Genomic DNA, 16,842 nt, shown 5'->3' with positions numbered 1-16,842 from the left:
TGGAAACTGAAACTTTTGATAATTGACCGCGCATTAGCCGGGGTCTCCTTTTCAGCTTAGGCAAACTGGTTTCATGGTGAATATTATAGTAATTTCTGAACAAGAAGTAATGATATCCCAACAATAATATAAAAATGAAATAACAGCCAAGTTCAATATTAAAATAAATGTGTCGTTGTTGACTCGCCGACAAAAGAATTGAGATCTAGATAGGTGCCAAGTTCTGTGCTGTGTAGAATATCCTGAAATTATAAAGGATTTGTCTTGGCTAGATTTTACGTATAGGCTATTATATTTATCTATGTTACTTTTCTAAAATTTGGTTTGTTGGTAAAAACTAGCCAAGTCAAATCCGTTATAATTTCAGGATTTTCTACACAGCACAGTTCTTGGCATTCTATCTAGATCAATAACAACGACACATATTCTTAATATTGAACTTAACTCTCATTTCACATTTATGTTTTCGTTGGGATATGGACCTACAGTAGTAATCAAATGGTTAATAGTCACTTATTAACTTACTTGATCAACGCTACTACAGCACTACTACAGCGCTTTTCTAAGATCTCTTTCTAAGGTCACCAGACTGTGGAGGCCAATGTGTGAGCGGCACGACCTCCCACATTTTTGGCAGAGAAAGCTCATACACCTGAGGTTCCAGTCCCCGTTTGCTTTCTGCTTTCTTTTCTTACTCTTTTATATATAGCTATCTCTTTCTAGGCCAGGCTAGAACGTAGTAACGTTCTAGCTAACTTCGTTCCTCCTAACGGTGTGCGTAAGTAATTCGTTGTTCCCGCTAATTTTGTTTATTATACTACCTGCTTATCCTTTAACTCTTAACAATATTTAACGTGTCAGAAAAAATACACAGTAAATACAAGTCATATTAAACATAAACATTAGTTTTGTTATTAGCATAGAATAAGCCAAACAACTTAAATGTATTTCGTTGATTTATTCAAATGAAATAACGAATAAATCATTAATAATTTGAGAAGCGCTCTAATGATTTATACGCGGATAAATTATTCGCGAATAAATCGTGAATTATTATTTATTTGAATAATGCTCATCTGTGATTTGAGAAAATGGTTCTTATGCTTGATCACAAAAGAAGAACGGCGGTCCTTACTATGGATTCCGAGTTGTGGTAAGCACATGTCTCTGATAAAGTCAATATAGGTTTATGGCACATTCTTCTCCTTCAAAGCTCACCAGATTACCTGGCGCGGTACGCAGTCGAAAGCCTTCTGCAGATCCAGAAAAGCCATATGCAAGGTCTTTTTCTTTTCTCTGTAGGCCTCGACTAGCATTCTTAGGGCAAAGATGGGATCTATATAGTACCACATCCAGGACGAAACCCTTACTGACATTCCGAGACCGTGCACTCTTGCCGGAGCCTTGAGTCGAACACGTGCTCGAAGAGTTTCATGGTGTGGCACAGGTATAAAATTAAATATCGGGTTCAAATAAATCTTGGATTTATTTAAGTTAATCTTAAAATAATATTTTATTACTTGCATAGTTTGATCATATAAAAACATCAGATTAGGCAAAACTGCAAAACACACATTTGTAAATTTAGGTTCGTATGAAGTATGAAGTTCAAAATTTCAAGGCCGTTGAGCAAGCTAAAAGTGGCATATAAAGTATATACTTAATCTAAAAATAGTACCTACCTATAAGGCGTAAATAAATACAGCAAATCTACTCCCATTAGATCTTATGTTATGTCCCATGTGCGCCGTGGAGATGCTGGTTGCCACGTCGTGCAGGAACACGGCGTTGTGCCGGGCGGCCGACGCACGGTACGGTGCCGCGTCCCGTGAATGCACTGGCAGGCAACGTCGCGCAAACTTTTGCTAACACCGGTTGCCAATGCGATGTTTTTTTGTCAGTGCCTACGCTGCTTTTGGGGAAGATGGCTGATAATATTGATAATGATTTGTTGATATCTCTCGTAGAGGAACGTCCAGTTCTCTGGGATAAAACCATAGAAGAGTATAAAGACAAAGATAAGAAAAATAGTGCATGGAAGGAGGTCTGCCGAAGCATTTTTCCGACGTTTGACGAGCAAACTAATAAAGAAAAAACAAAAATCGGTAAGCATGTTAATTTATTTCGCATACTATTTATTCATTTCGTTAAGGGCCACTTGCGCGTTCCAGAGTTAGCCAACTAACTACATAGATTACCTACATCGATTGTCTTGTTTTTACCTATAGATACATAAAATTAGTAAAATGTGAGAAGTTTGTTACTGATTAATATTATACCTACTTACCTAATTAATTTACCAATGTCCCGTTTTCAAGCAAAAAATAACTTATTGCCGGTTGTTAATACTACAGAGGGCCTACCGCAAACACCGAAGTTCGCTAATTTAGGGAATCTTTATTTTTTACGCCAATTGAGGCGTTATTAGAGTGACAGAGATGAGATAGGTATTTGAAATTTACGAACTTCAATGTTCGCGGTTATAGCCCTGCCATCAAGATGTAATGTGAAATAGTCTTTGAAAACTGACAGTGGTACAACGTGGCATTTTTTGCCTGAATCTTTTCATCTCATTTATTTATAGGCATATGGATAAGAAATATTAATAAACTATTTAAAACATTATTACTACCTGTTTCTTATATAGTTGTTGTCATATTAGTCATATATGTAGCATGGAAACTCATCTTCCAAATATGTTTAAGTGTTAAGTGGATAATACAATACAAGTATACTAAGCTAATACATAGTTTTGTACAGGCGAATGGAAATAAAACCTAAATATACTAATATTAAATTATATTTTACTTAATTGCCAACTAAGGGCTCCCACATCACTAGAAAAGTATTTACAGAATTCATTTCTTATGTTAACTGGGTTTGTCGAGGACATATAATTTGTTGAATGATGTAAATCTGAAAAACCGTCGTCAATCAGTAGTTCTTCAGGTTGTTTAATTCCATCTCTACTAATAACAAAATTGTGAATAACACAACATGCCTTTATAATATCTGTTGCAAAGTTATATTGGACATTCAGTGGTCGATGAAAAATGCGCCACTTATTTGCTAGAATACCGAAAGTACATTCAACGTATCTTCTTGCGCGACTCAAGCGATAATTAAAAACTCTTTGTTGTATAGTCAAGTGTTTTCCTGGATATGGACGCATTATGTTATTCGTTAAAGGTAAGCCTTCGTCTGCTACAAATACATGGGGAATTGACGTCTGAGAACCGGGTAACGGCTTTGCTGCTGGTACGGGAAGCTGGCCTTGTTGTAATAATTCATTCAGTTTCGTATTGTGAAAAACTGTGGAATCACATTCCTTGCCGTAAGCTCCTATGTCCACATATACAAATCTATAATTGGAATCAACAAGTGCCAGCAACACTATAGAGTTGTAACCTTTATAGTTGAAAAAAAGAGAGCCACTGTGATCGGGACTACAAATTCGAATGTGTTTACCATCCAGGGCCCCAATGCAATTGGGGAAGTTAGTATTTTTAAAAAACTCATCCGCGATTTGTTCTAGTAGATTCTTTGTTATTCTAGGTATACTTTCACCTAGAAGGGTTTCCCATATAGCTTGACAGACTTCTCTAACTATTTTTCCGATTGTACTTCTTCCACGATAATCTGTAAATTCCATATCTCTGAATGTGCTCCCAGTCGCCAAAAACCTGAAAATAAATGTTTCATAGGTTACATATATGCATGTATTAGTTATATGTTGTCATCATCTTCCTCGCGTTGTCCCGGCATTTTGCCACGGCTCATGGGAGCCTGAGGTCCGCTTTGCAACTAATTCCAGTAATTGACGTGGGCACTAGTTTTTACGAAAGCTACTGCCATCTGACCTTCCAACCCAGAGGATAAACTAGGCCCGTATTGGGATTAGTCCGGTTTCCTCACGATGTTTTCCTTCACCGAAAAGCGACTGGTAAATATCAAATGATATTTCGTACATAAGTTCCGAAAAACTCATTGGTACGAGCCGGGGTTCGAACCCGCGACCTCCGGATTGCAAGTCGCACGCTCTTACCGCTAGGCCACCAGCGCTTATGTGTTGTATTAGTTATATATTGTATTATGTAGTTATACGACCCCCGATGCAAATTAGTTCGTCTAGTTCCACACAACAATTTGGTTTATTCTAATACATTTTACACATGAAAATAAAATGACCCAGCAATGGGAACCATAATAGTAATGTTTAATCTAGTTTATTTTGATCGTATAATAAAATTGCAGGAGACTTTTATTGCTGAAAAAATTTAATTTTCAAAAACGTTGTCCAAATCATATTGTCCTCTCCTACAGCACTGCTGCATGCATGGGCTCGAAACAAAATTGTCAGTACATTGGCAGAGCCGTGTTGCTTTCCCTAGTAATAGCCCTTATCACATCTGTTATATTACTAGGTACCCGTCAAATAAATAAAAATCGTTATTTTTTTCATTAGAGTAGAAACGGTATTTCTTGTATTTGGATTTATTTATTGTAGAATATTACCATATAAAATTAAACTACATTGGTATAATAATTAAATATTAGTGATTTTGAAACTAAAACATTATTTTTGTACAAACGCGAGAACCTCAAAAAATGGTCTGACTAGACGAAAACATATGCACCGGGGCTCGTATATGCAAGTTAATATAGATGGTCAACCAAATCTTGTCAGTAAAAAAAGGCGCGAAATTAAAAATTTCTATGGGACGATATCCCTTCGCACCTACATTTTCGCCTTTTTCTACTGACAAGATTTGGTTGACCCAATATAGTTACGCAGCCATACAAAGTGACAACAACCGTCCAGTACAAATTATATACATTTTGTTGTAAATTTGTTATTGATTATGTTTTATTACATACCTAATGTGTAAAAAAAGTTTAAATGTCATAACTAGGAAACAAATAAATAAATAAATATGTAAAAAGAAACTAAGATAATGAATATCGTATGCAACAATTTCCAGTTAGACTGTGATATTTACTAATAAAGTTTCCTATTATTATAGTACATGTGTAATTTAATGCAAAGGTCGAAAATTTGCAAACAGTCACTAATAATCTGAATTAGAGATGTTTTGTTTATTGACAATTTAAAATGTTTTAAATGGTTTTTATTTTTCAGGAAACGAGGTGTTAAAAAAATGGAAGAATATGAAAGACAATTTCACAAAATACGCAAAAAGGCTTGAAAGTTTAAATAAATCGGGCGCTGGTGCAACAAAAGTCAAAGAGTACCATTTCTACAAGCATCTCATGTTTTTAAAAAAAAATGCTGCAAACGTAACGGACTCGAGCATAGTTGAGGACCAAGAAAGTGACGAAGATGGCCAGAAAGATGAAACTGCAAGATCTCGGTACCAGCCTTGTTCTCGGAAAAGAAAAGCAACCGACCAATTTGAGTCAGACATACTTCAGGCCTTAAAAGAGGCAGAAAATAGACATCTGTCGTTTTTCAAAGCTATTTTACCGTCGCTAAACAAATTAGACGATCATCAAACTTTAATATTTCAAAGTCGCGTCTTACAAGTACTCACTGATCTCCACCAACCGTCACCAAATAGTTACCATAGCTCATTTCAAAATAGTTACCAAAGGTCTTACCAAGTCCGCTCATCTTACCAAGATGGTAACCCAAGACCCAACTCGTCAGCATACGAATCCGGTTACCAAAGACCCCAACAAACATTTAATAATCATCCACCAACAGTCCCTTCATCAGGTCCTAATTATTTACAAACACCTGTAGAACCAGTCTCCAACGAAAGCGACAGTCAATCAAACAATGAATATGAATTTGATTTTTCTTAAAAAAAAAAATAGGAAGCACATATAGGTAAATTAGAGTAAGTACGTACTTTTACTAAAATTTGATTTTATTAAGACTTTGTTGTTTATACAAAAAAGGTAATTTTCTGTAGTATAATACATAGATTAGGTATATTATTTTTATTGAGACTTTTATTTATATGTACTCGTATGTACAGTTGCGTTCACAAACAGCTTTACAAATCAACGTGACCTGATTGTCATTGTATTAGAGCCATTAGAGGTGTGTAAATTATTTATGGAATGTTGATTTGTAAATATGTTTTTGAGCTCGACTGTAACTATATGGAAACTGTTGATTTTTCTAAGATATATTAAGCCTGTATGAAAGTCGGTGATTTAGCAAGTACCTAATCATTATAGCCATATTTATATAAGCGATTGTTGATTTTTGTAGATATATCCCTATATATATTATTATTTTTGGAATGTTGACTTGTAAAGATGTTTGTGAACTCGACTGTACCGATATGAAAACTTGTTTTTTTTTGAGATTATATACCTATTAAGCATATATGAAAGTTGGTGAATTAGCAAGAAATCAGTATAGCTATATTTATATAAGCGATTGTTGAAATTGTGATTACACATTTGTAAAATTATTAAAATATAGCGCTACTTACGCGCTAAGAAAACTTTATCATTTTGTAAAATGGTGGTGGCATTAATTTTAGAATTATAAGTGGTGATTTTCAGTAACGATTACAGTTATGTATGTAGTGGAACCTCCAGAGCACGAATCTCATGGGAAATGCCAAAAAATTCGTGTTAACGAGGAGGATTTGTCTTATAGAGGGCACCGACTTAGGAAAGTTCTTGTGGGGTTTTATTCGTCTTAAAGAGGTTTCGAGTTACAGAGGTAATAAAACACGCACGAAATATTAGTGTTAGAGAGAGGTAATTGTAGAAACTGAGAAAGTACAGTTTTATTATCTTTTTCGAGTTATAGTCGTGAAGGGAATCGTCGTTCGTCGTTTTACTTCGTCTGGTGAGGTTAAATATTTCGAGTTATGGAGTTTTAGGACTATGAAGGGAAGGGAATGGCATTTTATTTCGCGTTAACGAGGAATTCGCCTTATCGAGGTTCCACTGTATTTTCATGGAAGTTTTTGATTTTCATAAAACATTTATGTAAAAAATAGTATTTTGAATAAGAAATTATAGTCATGTTAGTATATAAAAAATGACGATTTAAAAATAAAAGTTGTTGATTTTTGATTTAGTTAGCCACAATTATAAACATATTTTATATAGGTACCTCCTAATAACGGCAATCTTATAATAAGGTATAATATAAGTTATTAACATCAATGTTAACCATAGTAGTAGTATATATAATGTTGATTTTGTAAAAGACTTATATAGTTATATACCTACATGTTTTTTTTTATTTACCTATTGAAAATTTCCTAATAATTATGGTCTAAAGAATTAAAATAATTTATATACAAAAATAGTTATCATTTCTTACCTTATTGTTAATCCCAACATCTCCAGAGGCCCAACGGGTCTTCTAAATATGTGTTTCTTCTTTATTCGAGGTGATATTTTGCATAAAAGTTCTTCAAAACACGGCACAGACATTCGAAAATAGTTAATAAATTTATTTTCAGTCATCTTCAACGCCTCGTATTTTCTTTTGAAATGATTTCCATCTTCATTCATTATACGAAGATATGGGTTCACCCAAAATTTTCTTTTCGATTGTTTTCTATTTCTGCGCCTTCTTAACAACAGCAAGAGCAGAACATGTGTGAAGGGATCCATGTCTGATCAAACACTGGTAGTCGAATTTTATTCTTTACTATGCAGTGCGGCATCGCACGCCGCTCGGCGGCACCGCGCGCGGCGACGCGCACCGCTTTGCGGCACCGCGCGCGGCGCCGCGCACCGCTCTGCGGCACCGCGCGCGGCACCGCGCGCGGCGACGCGCACCGCTTTGCGGCGCCGCGGCGCGGCACCGCAAAATTTTGCGTTGCGGCGGGCGTCGCCGCAGAGCGGTTTGCGGCGCCGCAGATTTCTGCGGTGCCGCGCCGCGCGGCGGCGGCGGCGCCGCAACGCGCACATGTGGCCGGGCCCTTATTTGTGATTAGTGGAACCAGCGGACTGTGAAATAGAAAAAGTGTTTTAATTATCAAACATGATAATAGTATGATCAGCTTAGCAAACATATTCAACACTTTTCGAATGGTGGGAATGAAACTATTGCAAACAAATGTAAGATACTTAGTAATTTAAGTCAATATGTTTCAAGCAGATGGTTGATTTTGGAGATGAATTTAGGGCTTCTGACTTTGGAAGATGTGTGAAATTTAGGGAGTGCTCCCAGTTCTGGTTTTCTGTTCAAAATCAAGGGATTTCCCGGTGCTTGCCGTACAGGTCCCGGGATTCCCTAGTCAAAATTAATAGAATATTTAAATTGGTTAGTCAAATGATGGACATAGCTTTGTAAAGAGGAACACTACATCTACAATCCACATAAGCCTAAACAATTAAGTTGTTTGTTTGTAATTTATTTGATGTTTAATGTCAATAAATATATGTTGCCAAATGGCACTAAAGCTATAGTATATTGGCATAAACAATAAATTAATTTTAGTATGTTAAATGTAGTAAAATTATGTGCCATTAAGAACTGTAAAAGTTAATAGACCAAATAGAGTACTGTGGTCATTGAAGTCTTTGTGTCAAACGGTTCACTAGTGTATTAGCTGTTAAAGACACAACATACTACCCATAATATAAAACCCTTCAGGCTACAGTGAAACCTGATTAATACAAACACATTAAAAATATTATTTTATGTGTCATTTTCCCTTTCAATTGTTTTCATACAGTCTTTCATTTCACTCTTATTACTCTTAATTACTTCCCCCCAAAAACGCGGTTTCTCGTGGTCGCTTCAGTCTTCTTATAGAGGCTTTTACTTTAACTGATTTCACGGAGCAAGCAGGTACTTATTTTTCTGCCCCATTGATGGTCCTGCAAGCGAAATTAAACCTTACTTTAACATCACAAAGCTCATATTGTAATGTTTAATTACAGGTGGAGCGTCTAGTGGACCGCGTGAACAACTCCACTTTGCTGGAAGACCGGCGGGATGCGTGCCGCGCGCTGAAGGCCATGTCGCGCAAGTACCGCGTCGACGTGGGCGCGCATGGCATGGACACACTTAAACAGGTACCGAAACTGGTTATTTTTCGAAAAAGTTAGTTATATGCGTACAACTTTCCAACTTTTCTTTGTTGTTACATGCATATTAATTATGTGTTGAGTGTGTGGCGGGCGGGGGATAACAACACGTGTAACCCATAGCCGATGTCGGCGTTACAGTGATGTACAGTCAGCAGCAATAGTTGCTAAGCGGGCGAGGTGTTCAAAAGTTCAGAATAATCCTGACGCGTGACTTTATTGTTAAGAGAATAAGAGCTCGTCAAGGTAATTATGAACACCTCGCCCGCTTAGCAACTTCTGTTGCTGACTGTACAGGAGTGTACAAAGCGAATATCACTACTGACTATTGCTTGATTGAGTTACAAATATGAATATGACAAATGATGATACTAAAAAAATGTTAACAAGTTTCTTTAAATATTCCAGGTTTTAGAGCTAGACCGAGCAGACAACGAGACCATAAACTACGCCCTAGACACCCTCAACAACGTGATGTACCCCACACAGTTCGAGGAGGAGGAAGACAACCCTCACGTGCCCATGAACATCGGGGAACAGTTCACCGAAATGTTCATCAAGGACCACCACAACATACAACTAGTTCTAGACTTGCTAGACGAGTTCGACTTCAGAGTTAGACTATCCGCTGTACAGCTGCTGACTTCGCTACTAACTAATAGACCGAAGGATATACAGGAGATCATTCTAGTGAAACCGATGGGGGTATCCAAAATGATGGATCTACTAGGAGACCCACGGGAAGTGATCAGAAATGAGACGCTGCTACTACTTATTAAGCTTACTAGAGGAAATGCTAATATACAGAAGATAGTCGCGTTTGAAAATGCATTCGACAGACTGTTTGATATTGTGTCGACGGAAGGTTTCTCCGACGGAGGGATTATTGTAGAAGACTGTTTGTTATTAATGTTGAATCTTTTAAAAAATAACAGCAGCAACATTAACTTCTTTAAAGAAGGCAGCTATATTCAGAAGATGTTACCAATGTTTAACACTCCGGATGAATCGGAGGACTACGGCTGGTCCCCGCAGAAGGTTTCAAACGTCCACTGCATGCTACAAATAGTTAGGACTTTAGTGTCACCGAGCAATGCGATTCAGATTATATCAAATTGTCAAAAGATTATGAAAAACGTTGGGTTGTTAGATGCTTTATGCAATATTCTGATGGCGAGTGGTGTGCCAGCGGATATACTGACAGAAACTATAAATACAGTGGGGGAAGTGATAAGGGGGGATGTGGTGAATCAGGAGTTCGTGGGAAACGTGATGGCGCCGTCGAATCCGCCGCGGCCCGCCATCGTGGTGCTGCTCATGTCTATGGTCAATGAGAAACAGCCGTTTTCTTTAAGGTGAGCGTTTTGTGATATTCGTGTCTCTGATACAGATGTAGTGCGTAATTGTTGTCTTTCGTATTTTCTCGGAAACGTTATATGTCATGCTCCTTCAGTAAACCTCAGTACTTTTTGTATCGGATTGACTGAAATAGCGAGACACGTTCGTCCCCCATAGGCCTTTGCGTCTATTGCAGACGATTTATGGTGCAAATCGGAGAGACAATGACCTCTCCAGACTTAACACCGCCTGGGACGGAATTAAGGAAACGCAGGGATGCCCAGCACCTGCATTACCCTCTCGGCTTCACTGTCTTAACCCACAGGAAAGGCGAGCCAATACGTGTGGAGGCAGGTCGGCTGCAGGAATCTGCCGCTTATTTCAGGTTGGACCCTACTCGCGCCTTACGGTAACTCCATTCCGGGATTTAATTTTGGAGTATCCTTCTCCTAGATGGATTGCAAGCCAATGCTAAGAGGTCCATCTCCCCTGTGACGAAACAGCTTTTTGCTTCGTTTGTGGACTTAGTCGCCTCGTACGACACCCTTATCCCATGTGAGGGTTGGCGTTATTCTAAAGCCGGCCACCACACGTTCATACGTTTCCGTAAATATACGAAGGAAATTAATTATGCACTACATCCTTACTTTTAATTAGATATTAGTTCATAAAACGCTCTAATCAAGTTTCAGGCTTTTTAGTTTTTATTTTCTTAACTTTTGTTAAGAAAATAAAAGACTTTATTTTTCACAGTAAATTGTAAAGTCTACTAAATTATAAACTAAGTTTGTTTTAGTGTCGTTGAATCGATAAAACAAATTTAGATAAGGGCTATAACGGCGAAAATCGAATTTCGCAAATTGCGGGCATCTGTCTCTGTCTCTCTAATTACGCCATCATTGGAGAAAAAGAGAAAGATCCCCGCAATTTCCGAATTTCGGTTTTCGCGGTAGCCCCTCTGATAATTTGTGTAGCTCATATTCAAACGAATAACATTGATCGCAACATATACCTTGTTTATAGCCAACAATATTTTTACAATATGGCAACACCATCATAACTTATTTTTTTAGGAAGTTTTGAACATTAGATTACCCCACCGAAGATATTTCAATCTATACTTGGTCAACCAGATCTTGACAGTAGAAAAAGGCGGCAAATTTGAAAAATGTAGGCGCGAAGGGATATCGTCCCATAGAAAATTTGAATTTCGCGCCTTTTTTTACTGACAAGATTAGGTTGACCAGCTATATCTCTTCGCTCTCTTTCTGTCTAGTTGTTTTTGTGCATACATTTTTGTTTTTATTTATTTACGTTTTGTTAATGTTAATAATATTTATTCCAGATGTGCCGTGCTATACTGTTTCCAATGCTACCTATACCACAATGAGATGTCCCAAGCAAGTTTAGTGCAAACGTTACTGCCTTCCTCCTCCGACGTATCAAGTCTCACCAGTGGTCATCTGTTATGTGGGGGTAAGTGTTTAACACATTTAGTGCCGAAAACCCGACTATCGGGTATTTTATGATTTCGTTCCCAGGCCGGACGACCCGATAGTCGGGATCGTGGTACTACAGCTTTAAATGACGAAATTTTTGTGGCCTGGCGCGGATGTCTTGTTTGGCTGGGTAGCAATGAATGTGTTAAAAGAGATTTTCATCAACAATTATTTAAACCGTTTCTCGAAAGGCCAGCTATCGCTTTACAAGAGCTACAATTGTAGTCGTATTACCTTGCTCCTAATACCTTGATACTGGTGAAATAGTCCCACTGGACTGAAGCCATAATTTTAAAAGAATGAATGTATTTTCCAGGTCTTTTTTCTTCTGATGTGCTCTCAAACTGGTTCGAAGCCATAATTTTAAAAGAATGAATGTATTTTCCAGGTCTTTTTTCTTCTGATGTGCTCTCAAACTGGTTCGAAGCCATAACTTTAAAAGAATGAATGTATTTTCCAGGTCTTTATTTCTCCTCTGATGTGCTTTCTAACTGGTTCGAAGCCATAATTTTAAAAGAATGAATGTATTTTCCAGGTCTTTTTTCTTCTGATGTGCTCTCAAACTGGTTCGAAGCCATAATTTTAAAAGAATGAATGTATTTTACAGGTCTTTTCGCCTCAGATGTGCTCTCAAACTGGTTCGAAGCCATAATTTTAAAACAATGAATGTATTTTCCAGGTCTTTATTTCTCCTCTGATGTGCTTTCTAACTGGTTCGAAGCCATAATTTTAAAACAATGAATGTATTTTCCAGGTCTTTTCTCCTCTGATGTGCTCTCAAACTGGTTCGAAGCCATAATTTTAAAACAATGAATGTATTTTCCATGTCTTTATTTCTCCTCTGATGTGCTTTCTAACTGGTTCGAAGCCATAATTTTAAAAGAATGAATGTATTTTCCAGGTCTTTATTTCTCCTCTGATGTGCTTTCTAACTGGTTCGAAGCCATAACTTTAAAAGAATGAATGTATTTTCCAGGTCTTTATTTCTCCTCTGATGTGCTTTCTAACTGGTTCGAAGCCATAATTTTAAAAGAATGAATGTATTTTCCAGGTCTTTTCTCTTCCGATGTGCTCTCAAACTGGTTCGCGGCCGTGGCGCTCACGCACGCGCTCATCGAGAACCCGGGCCAGAAGGAGCAACTCCTGCGAGTGTTGTTGGCGACCAACATCGGGAGTGCACCGGTGTCCTTGTTGCATCAGTGCACGCTCACCTTGCAGCAGACTACTAAACTGCAGCCCAAGGTAAGGCTTTTAAAGTTAGAGTAATGAGACACACCAAAAATCTTCTTTTCTCCGTTAAAAATGTCCCTTTTAAAAAACTTCCCATAAAAAAATTTGTGTCCCTTTTTCGAAATGTCACTTTGACTCTCTTGCAAATCGTCCCATCCAAAAGAACTTTGGAGTTCGCTTATAGCAACGTAATCTCAAAAAAATGGCGCGGGCATTTTTACGTTCTGTGGTAATAGGCAGAATAGGCTACATGACTAATTTTTTTTATGGTATCAATCGATCGGGTTTGTTTTTAGGATCAAATGTCTATATGGGACCCATTGCATTAAAGTAACACAAAAGTCAGAAATTGTAGTCAAAGGCCGACAGTCGCACTTCACTCGCGAAACGCCCTATACAAAACGGCCAGAGGCCGTGACGTCATCGCCCACGTTGTAGTATGGACAAAACAAGAAAATTGCGTTTTTGTCGGTGAAATATTGCGTTTATGTATATAGTTGCTATACAATATTTTTTTTGGTGAAATGTAAGGAATCGAATGGTACCCTTACTTTTATCGTTTTTGGAAGTTAAAAAAAAACTTAAATTTTGAAACTTTCAGGTCCTGTATTTTTGTAATTTTTCAATATTTTATTTTAATATCCACATTATTGTGATAAATTGCTCGTTTGCTATCTATTTTACTAGATTTTGTTACAAAATTCAACATGTGTCAACATCCCTATTACACGCGGGGGACAAAAAATTCAAAATTCGAATCTAACTGTAAAACTTCAAGGTCGATTTTTGGCTGGCACTTTTCAAAGCCTAAAGAGTTAGGTGGCTAATCTATGGATATATTACCAGGTTGCCCTTCTAATGTTGGTCTCGCAATGGACGGCGCATTGTCCGGCCGCGGTGAGCGCTTTCCTTAAAGTGCCCGGCGGAGTGGGATACCTAGTCAACCAAACCTGCTCCAATGAACATGACGAAAATGAATACTTACTACAAGGTATGTAATAAGTTATGGAGCTTTATTTCCGATGGTAATCCAATTTTCTTGAAACATTTCCGAAACTTTCTGGGCATTGTGGCAAAGCGAGCAATACACGTGCGGATAGGTAATGGGACTAATGCGGTTGGCCGGTCGAAGTATTTAGCAGATGGCGCCATCATTAGCTTGTCCTGTCAATCCCTAGAATTGTGTTAAATTTTTATTTTTTTAATGTCCTGGATGCCAGTATTTTAAGCCAAATCTCATAGAAAAAGGGGCAAGCTATGATGCCATCTATGCAAACTTTTGACAGTTGCCAACCCCATTCGTAATTCGTGTCGATATAAAACACTCTCTACGGTCGTGTTTTAAAATCCGCCACTATTTTTCGCACTTGTATCGTAAATAACTATTCCGGGGCCAGTTCTCCGTATAAGTTATCAGTTGATATTAAAACACCTAGTATTCATTCAAAATCAAGTATTGTCATGGGTCTAAAATCTGCTTATTTATAGGGTACCTGCCTTTTCATTCGTCTTTGGTTCTGAAATAACTGTTCCCATTAAATTTCCAGGTCTCTCAGCATTCCTCCTAGCCATTTGCATACACTTCAACGACGATTCCGTAGAAAACTACTCCAAAGACTCACTGAAACAGCTCCTATTAAAGCGGATAGGCATCGAAACCTTCACGGCGAAACTGAGCGAAGTGACGAAACACGAGCTTTATAATAAGGCGGCGAAACACCCGCAGTTGAGGGTGAAAATGGCCTCGGAGATACTTATCGATTATGAGTTCTGTAGGCTGTTTAAGGTGCTGGAAAGTGAGTATTGAATTTTGTGAATTATAACCAGTGAACGCATATAAACCATGGAAGTATTCTGTCCGCTCAATTATGACCCAACGTAAAGTATTCGATTGTAGGCGGTGCTTACAGAGTGTTCGATTGGCAACTTCAGTGCGGCCGAGATGACAGTCAGTGACGGATGGCTAAATTGGTTTATAAAAACTACGTTTTTTTGTAATTAAAAATGTCTTCATGTGTCGTGAAGTGGTGCAGATGTTGTTTTAGTTCATATCAAGGACAGTGGAATCACTTTTCACTTGTAGTAAACAGATAACTTCAGTAAAATTTGGAATAAACATGACGACATTTTTTCAATACTACCGTGCTAAGCTAAAACGTAACAACTGCATACGACTTTCATAACAACATACGACTTTTTAAATTGCGAGGATAATAGGGATGGTTTTATGCCAAATGAAGTAGACTATTTTATTAACTTATGATTGGTTTAGGTATTTTCTATATACAGTAGAATCCGCTTATAATGACATTGAAGGGAAGTAACAAACATGTCATACTAAGCGGATGTCATATAAAGCATAGTTGATAAACTTTTTATTTTATTTTTTCCAAATTAATCTCAAACAATTTTGTGAGAGATGAGTTTTATTAACCTTATACCAATTATCAACTTTCACCGAGAGTAAAAACTAAAACAATTTAAACGCCACAGACGTCCTCGCAGGGAAAGATGTGGGGCCGGCCACGAAAACCAGCGAATTTGTCAGTATAACCGGACATAATTCCATAAAAATAGTATTTATAGGTCGAAGTTATCTTATCCGACTTTGTCACAAAGAATTTCATATGAAAACCAAACTTCGCACAGTAATTGCGTCATAGTAAGCGGTTGGTCAGTATAAGCGGAGTCATAATAAACGGATTCCACTGTAATTATAAATGTAGTAATAAATTCCTTCTTACAGATTTGTATTTTCCTTTTTTATTTCATGAGATGGAACTATAAAAAACTACCTAGTTATTTCAAATTAATAATCAAATTTGGTATTGTCATTTTACATTACTTTCCATTCAAATTCCCACAATATGCTATTCGCTATGGAAAAAAGCTGTCCAATTAGAGAGACATGAAATTGAGTGGATGCCTGGCAAGATATATAATGTTCTATTCATGAGATAACCCGTGAGATAATCATATCCGGTCTCCTATATGTAGATACATTTTTTTCTATCACGCTTTCACTGAATTTATTTAACAAATACACACATTATCTCAAAATGTTGATCATTTTAATCCACCCTCTACTGTCACATATATGTAGGTTCTCTCTCAAGTCATTTCCGTCAGTAGAAAAGAGCGGCGAATTTAGAAAATGTAAGCGCGCGAACGGTTATGGTCCCATACAAAATTGTAATTATGCGCCTTTTTCTACTGACAAACTTGCTTGACCGGCTATATACATATAAAATATTTCCATTGGAACTGAAAGTGGGGATTTATTGTGACTCCGCCTGTTCAAATGTTTTTGACCCGATTCGTGTACCTACCCATGTAAATTTTGCAGGCTGTATAGCCTGTCCGATTTCTAAGATCAAGTTCGCCATACATTTACTATGGCGTACTTGATCTTAGAAAAACGGACAGACTATACCAGTACGGCTACCATCAGTTTGGCACTGACAAACGCCGTCGAGAACGTAATTTACTTTCTATACATCTCGCTCGTACTCGCATATTAGTGCAAACGAGATGTATAGAAAGTAAATTACGTTCTCGATAGCGTAAATGTCAGTTTTGACACTGTCAGTGACTCATGGTACGGGCTCTGAACGTGACTTCGTACTGCCATACAGATTGATAATAAAATATACAAAATACTTATTATAGCGGAATACATTTATACAACAATGAATATTTAATTATGTTGAGTTAGTCTGTCATTTAATTTCATATCAAC

General features: G+C 37.4%; 1 protein-coding gene across 1 annotated transcript in view; it reads left to right on the top strand.

The window, feature by feature from the left end:
• The window catches only part of LOC134654377 (general vesicular transport factor p115), a 33,469-nt gene that overhangs the window by 9,185 nt on the left and 7,442 nt on the right, over positions 1-16,842 (top strand). Inside the window, exons 2-7 of the mRNA XM_063509840.1 lie at positions 8,890-9,024; positions 9,445-10,391; positions 11,720-11,850; positions 12,925-13,115; positions 13,950-14,094; positions 14,651-14,899. Coding sequence (XP_063365910.1) covers positions 8,890-9,024; positions 9,445-10,391; positions 11,720-11,850; positions 12,925-13,115; positions 13,950-14,094; positions 14,651-14,899 — 1,798 coding nt within the window. The remainder of the gene's footprint in view (positions 1-8,889; positions 9,025-9,444; positions 10,392-11,719; positions 11,851-12,924; positions 13,116-13,949; positions 14,095-14,650; positions 14,900-16,842) is intronic.

Source organism: Cydia amplana, chromosome 14, assembly GCF_948474715.1.
Source record: "Cydia amplana chromosome 14, ilCydAmpl1.1, whole genome shotgun sequence".
Classification (NCBI taxonomy): domain Eukaryota; kingdom Metazoa; phylum Arthropoda; class Insecta; order Lepidoptera; family Tortricidae; genus Cydia; species Cydia amplana.
Note: the sequence above shows the minus strand (reverse complement) of the source record. Positions and strands in the feature narration are given on the sequence as shown.